The following is a 10345-nucleotide window of genomic DNA, read 5'->3' as shown; positions in this document are numbered from 1 at the left end:
CACCCCCCCGCGTGGCTGCACCGCTCCCATGGCAGCCTGAGCAGACTCCTGTCCTTAGCACCATCGTCTCAAATGACCCCGCTCCGGAAGCGCTAATGGGGACCTTCGCCAGCGTCCTGTTGCCCCAACCTTAACTTCTGTTTAGCCCCTTGGTGGGTTGTCTCTGGAGCCAGCCTCCTGGGCAACAGGGAGGTGACTTGGTACCTCCTCCCATTGAGAGGCGGCGCCTCTTCTTCCACTCCTAACTATCCTGGACTACCTCTACTGGTTCATCATCTTGCCATTGTCCGTAACCTTTCTCCCGTACCAGTCTGATCGTGCCACTGCTTGATCAGAAAATGGAGAACCCGTGGTTTTCCATGGCCCTGGGGAAGAAGTCCCTGTCCCTTCCTGTGACAGCCCGGAGCCTGGAGGGGCTGTTCCTGCTGATTCCCCACAGGGATGGCCCTGCCATCCACTGGTGCCTCTGTTTGGAGCCAGGTGAAACCTCTCTGCCTTTAGGCTATCTTTGGCTCACCTTTATCCCTTCCTTAGGAAGCAGTCTCTGACCCCAGTTCCTGCAACTGTCTCCACAGCTCCACCGAGCCACAGCCACTAGAGGGGCCCCGGGGCCTGGCATAAAGCGGGGCCCAGAAAGTACTTAGGGGTCGGCTGGCCGAAGGTCCCACTGTGCTGTGACTGACCCCAGCCATGAAGCGGCTTGCAGGCTGGGGACTAGCTCATGCAGCCCCGCCCCCTGCCTCTCACCAGTGTGGCACGTGAGCTGAGCCGCACTGGAACACTGCGGGACAGGAGAGGTTAGACAGAGCTGGGAGTTGAATCTACGATGTGCTCTGAAGTGGCCCCTCCCACATGGACACCAGGACAGGAAGAGTGAGCACAAACTGATCAGGGCCTAGAGTCACCTAAAGGTGCCGGCCAATCGAATGCATGGATTCCAGAGGCATTTCCCTCTGGAGCTGTGTATTAGTCTAGGTACTTTAGAGAAACAAATCCACAGCAACTCATGTAAAGAAAGTGTGCATCACGAAAACATCCCAACCCAATGCTACCCAAGCCCACAAGTCCAACATTAACCCATTTACCCAACACCAGTCCACAAAGTCCTCCACCTCACAAAACACAGGCAATGATGCCGACTGCAGGAGGAAAGCTGAGTCAATGAACGAACAAGCATCTCAGCACTAGCAGGGGTCTCTACACGGCTGCTCCAGCACCCAGGGCTGCATCAAGGTAGGTCCATGTGGCTTCTCCTTGGGGATGTCTTGTAGGAAGTTAATCTTGCAAGCTGAAGCAGAGAACTGCTAAGGCAGCTGCACTCTGGTGCGACCATCACAAAGCAAGAGACCCGAGAACTAAAAAGGCGAGGCTCACCACCCATTTATCCCTCCGCCTTTCAATTAGCCCCACATGTGATTATCGGCCAGGCTGGCACAATTAACTAACTCAAGCTGTTATGATGAAAACGTTATTGTAGATACTGCGGGACGGACGTCTTTGGTTGTCTCAACAAGTAGCCTTTGGCAAGCCCTTTTCTAATCAACTTTCTTTATTTGTATTTTGTAGCAATTTTTAACAGGAGGCTGTAAAACCTCCCTGGATTGCTCTTTCCAGGGACTCCGTCTGGATGCATCACTTTCACCTCTGAGTTCCAACTGCATAAATCTGGGCGGGTTTAAATCACATCTGGTGCTCAAATCCGTATACCTAGTTCTTGAATGCCCCCAAGGATGGAGAGCTCACTACTCAGTCTTACTATTTAGATCCCAATTCTGGACAAAGATTAGGAGACTCCCCTATGGACTGAGGTTCCTGTGGGTATAGATAGTTAAGTGTGTGACGACTTGCCAAAGGGCTGGTGATTTGAACCCACCTAGAGGCACCTCGGAAGACAGGCTTGGCTACCGGCTTGTGCGGTCACAGCCTTGACACTGAGGGGCACAGTGCCACCCCAGCACATGTGGGGGCGCCAGCAGTCAGCCTTCTATTGAGCGGAAATCGGTCTCTCTGGAACCTGGCCTTTGGGTGCGTTTTCCCTGGTGAACTCTCATTGCCTTTGCTCGTTTCCATATGCTAGCCCTTCAGCTTAGAAAAGGCGGATTGCCTCAGCCCGTCTCCCCTTCTTCCTGGATAAACCTTCTGGTTCTCATGGCTCTTCCTCACAGGGAGCGGTCTCCAGGCCTAGCCAGTGCTGCTTGTAATCTCCTTCAAGTGCAGACCAGATCACAGGCCCGTCCACCACAGCCGGGGGCTGCCAGTCAGAAGGACAGTGGCTTGTCCTCTCCCCTCTACTACTTCTGTTGTGGCCTGAGATCATTTAAAACTCACCATTCACACTGTTAGGTTAGGGGAAACTTGCCCCAATTAACCAAGCTCACAGATCTTCCACAGCTACTGGGACCTGAGGTGCAAGCACAGTAAGCTGCACTGCGCTTCGCTTCAGGTACGCTTCCCGGATGCTTCAGGTGTTCAAATCAAATCCTTTTCAAGTGCCCCCTTCTTGTCTCTGCGTCACACTGTGGTCATCCTCGCTGCATTTCATCTTATATATGCAGTATAGCTGGGGACAGCTCTGACAAAAGCCTGTGACTGTGCTGCCACCTTACAAGTTGGGCCGAGATCCACGTGGGTGGCAGTTTGACACCAGCAGCTCCTCGGGAGAAAGACTGGGCTTTCTACTCCCATAAACAGTTCAGGTCTCAGAAATGCATAGGGGTCGCTATGAGCCAGCACTGAGTCTGGCTTTCTGGGTTTGGTCCTACAGGTAAAGTCGCATGCAGCATCATTTCCCCAGCTGCTTCTTCACTGTGGCTCACAGGAAGCCAGGTGCACAGGTGCGGTTGACTGAGAAAACAGCAGCTGGGGAATGGAGGCACTTTTTAAGCAGCTTGCCTGGGAGAATGTGGGGAAGGAGCATGCCGAGGGCCTTCAGGCGACAGCCCCAGGAATAAGGACACGGAGCACACATCCAGTCTGACCCTCTTTCCCGTCCCCTTGCAGCTTTAGTCTCTGTCCCTTGGACAGACTGCAGTCTTGGAGGGCAAAGGCCAATTCCTCTGTCTACATGCTATATCTGGTGATGAGGGGCAGGGCAGCTACCACGACCGAGCTTGTTAACCTATTGTCAAAGTGGCACGCACTTTCCCAGGAGGGAACTTGAGGCAATGGGACAGGAGGGGGTCTTGGAGCCCTAGAGCCCCCTGGCCCTTGACTCCACACCAGTACAGTAAGTACCAGAGCCCTCCAGACAGCACCCCTGGAGATCAGGTATCTGTAAGCAGAGTCAAGAAGGAACACCATCTTTTATTCCACAACATGAAACAATTGCCCCAGCACCACTTACCAATGAGCCGGCAATAAAAACAGCGATCTGTAACAACACCGTTACAAATTAAACGCTAAGTGTGACCACAGGAGGACAAGGCAGGCCCAGCAGGAGCAAAGGGGAGCACAGGGCCTGGCTTTCACCCTGGCTCTGGAGGGGGGCAAGGTACCCATCTCAGCAGGTGAGCAGAGACCGGTGATAGTCCGGCTAGAATGCTGCAGAGCCGGCTCATGCCAGGACCAGGTTCTGAAGTGACACTACACAATGGATCCTGGATCCTGGGCCCAGGCTGCTGGGCTGACAGCTCTGTCCCACAAGGCCATGCTGTACCCAGTGCTGCCAAGCCCTTAGATGCAGCTGCATACTTGGGACACCTGCGAGGGGACCAGTCTCAATGGCCGGCTGCCTGGGGCACGCTGTCCACTTGAGGTCCTCTGGTGAAGGCGCAGAGAGGGCTCAGCACTTCACAAACTGGTGTGTGACCTCGTAGATTCCCACCGACTCCTGAGCCTTCTCATCATAGTCCGTCCAGTCCTGGGAGAGGAAATGGCAGGCTCGGTCAGTGTTCGGGGTGCAGAACTGGCCGAGAAAGGCCCCTGAGGGGCCCTGACGGCCACAGTCTTCAACATGTGACCCTGACACTGAGCTAGACAGCTCAGGGCTAAACCCAGCTCTTCCAGCATTGAGACTTTGGGAAAATCATTGAACGCCTCTAGGCCTCAGTTTTACACACAGCTCAGCATAGTGTCTGTGCTAAGCACGTTCACATTCCTGCCATTCCTCCGTGGCCAGAGCAGGAACATGCCCAGCAGTGGCCCCTCAGCAGGCTCCAAGACCCAGATTTCCAGTGTGAGGCTCACGCACCAAAAGGACACTCCTCCCACCCTGGGTGGTCCCCAAGACCTGTACCTTTTCCTGCAGGTTAATGTCACTGAAGCTTGTCCCCGACTCCACTCCCTCGGCAGCAAACCCAGCCTGCGGGTGACAGAAAGGCAGCAGTCAGCACGAGGGAACGGAGGCTCTGGACTAGCACATCCGTGCTGGTCAGCAGAGCTGCCAGGGCTGGACAACTGCCTTAGAACCCAGGGGGCTCTGCGGATTAGAGCCCTGGACCAGCGGGTACGAGAGCCAGGCTGAGTGCGCCCCCTGCCCGCCAGGGGCCAGCTTCTTCTTGTCAGAATGCAGCGCGGGATGAAGTGCTGGGTGGTGAGCGTGCTGCTGTGCTGGTGGAGGAACGAGCACAGATCCTGGGTTCCAGGCGAGGCTCCAGTGCGGACTGGCTGTGTGACCCTGGGCAAGTGACAAAATCGCTCAGGTCTTTCCTCGTCTGAAAGGATGATGGACAGCTTCAGAGGGTCACAGCGAGGAACCACCGAGTTAGCAGGGAAAGGGATGGCATGGTACCAGCATCTAGCAAACAAGTTACCCTTATTCTTCCGGAGAATCCCCAGGCCACAGTCTCAGTAGGAAGCCAAGTCCTGCTGTCACTTCCCACACGCCCTCCCCAGAGACACAGGGTCTCCAGGAGGATGCATACACACCTGCGGCTGGAAATCCACTGGTTCGAGACCCCGGCACTCAAACTCCACTATCGTCTTGAACTTCTCGCTGTCCTCAGCCTGCAAGGAGAGCAAGCTGAGGACCACACCCCATGGCACCTGCCCTTCCTGCTGAGTGGTCCTGACAGCCCTTCCTTCTGAGGACATGGATGCAGAGTGTGGACTATGGGCTTAGACCTCCTGGCCGGGAGGCTGGGCTCATCCTCACTTCCGGTGATCCCAAGGCTCTCTAACTATGGGACGGAGCTGAGGAAACTCTACAGGCTAGTGTGAGCACGTGAAACCACGTGTAAGGCAGCTAGTATAGTCCTCAATGCTATGCTCCAAAAATGCTATACAGAAGATGCCGAGGTGAAGCATTAACACTGCCAGACTGTTTAACAGTCTCGGGACACACAGCCACACACTTGTGCTAACCAAGCCCAGGGCAGGGGACTGACTTGAAGCCCCTGAAAGGGGGACGTGTGTGGAAGGGCAGGAAACCCAGGCCTACCTGACTCAGAGGCCTAGCCCCCAGCTACATTCCAGGCGTCACTATGAAGGCAGCCCAGGCACCACCATGTGACAGGCACCTGGGAAGTGCCAGGTTTTTGTTTGTTTCCTTCACTAGATCACATTTGATTTCTCTAATTTGCATTTCAAATCAAGACCTGATGGCGCCCTGAGCTCCGAGTGGAGCTGTCAGCCACAGGTGTCTGCTCGGTGGGAGGATGAGGCTGTCGGCTGCTGGGAGGGGCAGTTCTCTGCTCCACAGGGTCGCTAGGAGTCAGAATCGACTCGATGGCCACGCGTTTGGGTGTTTTTGAAGGATGAGTGGATACAAATAAGCAGACCCAAAGGCCATGGTCCTTCCTCTCCTTTGCTCCACACTGGGATGGACGGAGCTGTGTCCGCCCAGAGGGATGTGTTGTACATACTGACCCCTGGACCAGTGAGCATCATCCGATTTTGGAAACAGCTTTGTTCCAGTCATGAGGAAGACTTAGTATTGACAGAGACACTAAAGTGCAGATAGATGAAGCAAGAAACCGAGGCCCTATGGGAAGGAAGACATGAGGGGGCTTCAAAAGCTCTTTCATGCTTCCTCCCCCCACTATCATGACCCTAGTTCTTACAAATCCGGCTAGACCAGAGCATGTACACTGGTACAGATAAGAGCTCTCAACACATGGAATCCAGGCCAGATAAACCCCTCAGGAACAACAATGGGAGTAGCAATACCATGGGGGTAGGAGGAAGGTGGGAGGAGGAGGAAGAGGGAAAGATAGCAATGATAGATGTATAACACACACACCTCTCAACTAGGGGGATGAACAACAGAAACGTGGGTGAAGGGAGACAGCAGAGTGTAAGATATGAAAATAATAATTTATAATTTATCAAGGGGTCACGAGGGTGGAAGAGTGAGAGAAGGAGGGAAAAAAGGAGGAGCTGATACCAAGGGCTGAAGTGGAAAGAAAATGTTTTGGAAATGATGATGGCAGCATATGTACAAATGTGCTTGACACAATGGATGGATGTATGGATTGTGCTAAGAGCTGTTAAGAGGCCCCCCCCCCCAAATGATTAATATATATATATAAAAAAAGTAATGGGAAATGAAAATGGGATTTTTTTCACAAACATTTTGAAACTCCTTTTCCATATATAGGTCACATGATTGCCCAATTGCCTAGGAAGTGAAGATGGAAACAAGGACACCTTCTCCCAGAGCCAGTGCCTCTGACGTGGTGAGAAAATACACATGCCAAGTCCACTAAACAGAATACCTAACATGGACATGTCAAGGGTGGTGAGAGTCCAAGCCATGCAAAGGCTTCCCCCACCCAGCGTTTCAGAGATGACTATTAGTCCCTTGAGATGTAGACAGCTGGCTGGGTGGAGGTCCCTGATACCCCACAGCCCAGTACTTACAAGACACTGCAACCATACTCAGTCTTGTTCCTACCAAACAGTCCATCAGTGTATGGTGAACACATGCAAGCTTGAGTGAGTGAGTGAGTCAATGAATGAGTGGACGGATGGATAACCTAAGGCAGGTCCCTCTGATGCTGACAGAACTCTGGGCCGAGCTTCCTCCAGCTCAGATTGAACACCATCATGCTTGTCACACTTACGTTGTAAGACTTGATGGTGCTGCTCAAAATCTCTGAAAACACAGTAAGAGACAAAGTTGAGTCTGGCCCTTGGCTCCCCCCAGGTGCCCAGATGTAGTTCTGGGGTAGAATGCACCCCCTGTACCCTCACCCCCAACCTACAGCACCTCCATTCTGGGCCCACCCACAAGTAACGGGAGTCTGCTCTGGATCTGGCCCCGGGACACAGGGGCCAGCCAGGTAATGCTGTGCTGCCCCCAACGTACCAATAGAGTTTTCCCGGGCACACAGCTTGCACTTCTGGACCATGGAAGCACTGCCTCGGCCTCCTTTAAGTGCCACACTGTCCTGTTGAGGCACACACAGAACCTTTGCTCACATAACAGTTAGCCAGCTAAAAGGACCCTGACACTCAGGCCCACCACTCAGCATTCATGTGAAAAGACAAGAGACCCAGAGGTGAGTGACTTGCTAGGACAAGAATCCCGGGGAGGATTCTCAGTCTAGAGACTGATGGTAGGGCTTCCTTTAGACTTTGAATTGTGCCTCATATCCCATAAGATGCCTGGTGTTCCCATTGCTTCACACTAACTGCCACCCAGAGAGAGAAATGCAGGGCCCAGAGACTGGGGCTCAGTGTGTGTGCGTGATGGGGTGGGTGGGGACGCCATTACCATGAGTCGGATGTATTGCCACTTCTCTGAGACCTCAGCACAGTTTCCACATTTCATCTTGGGAGAGAAAAGAGGCATTAGTCAAACGTGGCTCCAGTGGCACAGGCCAAGACAGGTGAGACCAATGGGAGGTGGGCAGGCTTCATATCCCCTCTCCTGTCAGCCATGAAAGCTCCTCCTTACCACCAGCCCCGACAAAGACCTGGTCTGCCTTCTGGGCTTTTCATGCTGGTGTGCCCACCTTGAGTGATGGGGGGATTCCAGCTTCAGGTGGTACAGAGATAGCCTTGAGAGGCCCTCACCTACCCTGCTGCGTTAGGAATGTACTCTCTGCTCCCACAGGCTGTAAGTACTGACCACTCGGTCTTTAGTGTATTTCTCAGTCACCTTCACTAGACTGTGTTTCTTGAGACCAAAGGACACAGATTCCCCAGGTAAATGTTGGAAACTTCCCTTCAAAGTATTTGGAAGTAGAGGTGGTCAGAGGTAGTTTCCTGAAAGGCAGGCCTTTGGTGGGTTCTGAAGGTTGCTGGGATGTAGACTAGGAGGAGAGGTTCGGAGGGAGTAAAGAGCCTTAAACTGCTTTGGCAAGAGGGGAACTCTGTAGAGCATGCCACTAGGGTAGCCCGATTACCAGTGTGGGGAGAAGGAAGAGTACGGGGTTAATCCCTACATAAAATTAAACAAAGGATTTCACAATAAATAAGTCCTAGGCAAGAAATACAGAAGAGGAAGCGTTCTGTTCCGGTAAAGAGTTCACCTCAGAAATCCAGAGAGGTTGTTCTTTCCTGTCTTACAGGCTAACTATGAGTCGCAATCATTTAACTGCAGTGAGTTTGAGGTTTTGAATCAAGAAATAAAAGGTGAAATGACTTTTAAGTATTCACACGGTTCCTTTTCCAGTAACATTTTTGTTGGATGTCTACTTAAAACAAAATAAAACAACTAAAAAAATCCAAACTGACTGCTGTGGGATCAATTCTGACTCATAGCGACCCAATACAGCAAAACAGAACTACCCCTGTGGGTTTCCAAGCCTGTCAATCTTTCCTGGAGCAGAAAGCTGTATGTTTCTCCCCCAGGGCACCTGAAACACTAAATCTACTACTGACCCTCGTAGCAGCCCAAACACATAACCCACAAGCCCACAGGGCTCCCGAAGTCTGCCCCAAGATGATGAACTATGTAAGGTAGGGAACGATTTAAATGACAAGTGTTAAGACACTGTCAGTTAAGGCTTACCCAATAATCCATTAAAGATTTTAAAAAAATACTAACCAGGAGGAAAAATTATTTTGGCGGGGAAAACCGCACTTGCTTGGCCAGTTCAAGACTGATGTCAACCAGTAATCCTACAAATGTGGGGGGAAAGATGGGGCTATCTGCTCCCCTCTCACTCTCACTGCCAGAGGCGATGCTGACTGTGGCGACCACCCAGTGAGATTCGAGACTACAATGTAACTGTTTAGAGAAGTAAAGAGCCCCGTCTTTTGCCAGTCGATCTGCTGGTGCTCCTTTGGCCCACTCAAAAAACTCCAACCAAACCAGTCGCTGCCGACTCATCGGGATCCTATCGGACAGGTTAGAACTGCCCTGTGGACTTCCCAGACTGTAACGATCGAGAGTAGAAAGCCTCCTCTTTCTCTCGCGGAGGGGCTGTTGGTTTCGAACTGCTGAACTTTAGGTTCACAGCCCAACGCATAACCACTGCACCACTAAAGGCCGTATCAGTCAAAATCAAAGCGACGGCAGCGGGTGGCAGTAGGACTGCAAGCTTTCCTGGGTGGGTCGGTAGGTCGGTCGGCCGCCTACACCCCGCCCCGCATCCGGACACGCCCCCTCCTTCGCCCCAGGCCCGCCCTTTGGACACGCCCCCTCCTTCGCCCCAGGCCCGCCCTCCAGCCGCACCTTGAGGTACCACCGGAAGTCCTCGCCCACAGGCCGCAGGCCGGTGACGTTCTCCAGCGTGGCTCTGAGCTGCAGCGCGATTTTCTAGGAGAGGGAGGGCGTCAGACGCGCCAGCGCACGCCAGTCCCGCCCCAGCTCCGGCCGCCCCGCGCAGAACCCCGGCTTTCGGGCTCCTTCCCGGGCACCCCTCTCCGGCCCTGCTTCCCAGGTGCTCGCCCCTCGCCCACGCCTCCCTGCCTCGGGAGCGGTGACTTCTCACCCCCATCGTGGCCCCGTTCGGCCGGCGGCCGCTACTTTCCGGCCGTCGTGAAAGCCGTGCGTGGCCGTTGCGCCCGCGGTGCGGCCCTAGGGCGTGCGTCATACGTGCGTCTGGCGGGGCGGGGGCAGGGCCGCGTATTGCCTGGGTCCCGCGCACTTCCGCTACGGTTGCGGGCAGCTTTTCCGTTTAGGTGAGGTTAGGTCTGCAATGGCCGACTTCCAGACGTGCTGAGGCCCGCCTGGAGAGATCTTTAACACCACTAGTGGTTACTGAGCACGAGCCTGGTTTGAGGTATTCAAGCCAATCGGACAGCTCTTACCCAAACCTGCGGATCATCGGTCTCTGCTGACGCTGAAATGTTTTCCAGTACCCAGCGCAGCTTCAGGTCCGCTGGCCTTGAAGCCTCTCATCACCTAGGTTTCCTCGGCCCAAGACGTGTACATTTGGGGATGGGGCCTCCTCTGAGCCGGATCTTCCTTTCTCCTAGTCTTTGGTCTCTTTCCACGGCCCTTTCTTTGGTACTC

The 10345-nt window shown here is 53.6% G+C and overlaps 1 protein-coding gene across 1 annotated transcript; it reads right to left on the bottom strand.

The window, feature by feature from the left end:
* Nucleotides 1-3283: 3283 nt before the first annotated feature.
* Nucleotides 3284-9899, bottom strand: CZIB (CXXC motif containing zinc binding protein). Its single transcript, XM_004699655.2, has 8 exons — nt 9822-9899; nt 9563-9646; nt 7655-7711; nt 7247-7328; nt 7002-7033; nt 4867-4944; nt 4235-4300; nt 3284-3859 (listed from the first exon to the last, which is right to left on the bottom strand). Exons 1-8 carry the CDS (start codon nt 9825-9827, stop codon nt 3782-3784), a joined length of 483 nt encoding a protein of 160 aa, XP_004699712.2. The 5' UTR covers nt 9828-9899; the 3' UTR covers nt 3284-3781.
* Nucleotides 9900-10345: the final 446 nt, after the last annotated feature.

This window comes from Echinops telfairi, unplaced genomic scaffold (genome assembly GCF_000313985.2).
Source record: "Echinops telfairi isolate 266 unplaced genomic scaffold, ASM31398v2 ScPeMD7_443;HRSCAF=831, whole genome shotgun sequence".
Lineage (NCBI taxonomy): Eukaryota > Metazoa > Chordata > Mammalia > Afrosoricida > Tenrecidae > Echinops > Echinops telfairi.
This window is presented reverse-complemented; position numbering and strand designations above follow the sequence as displayed.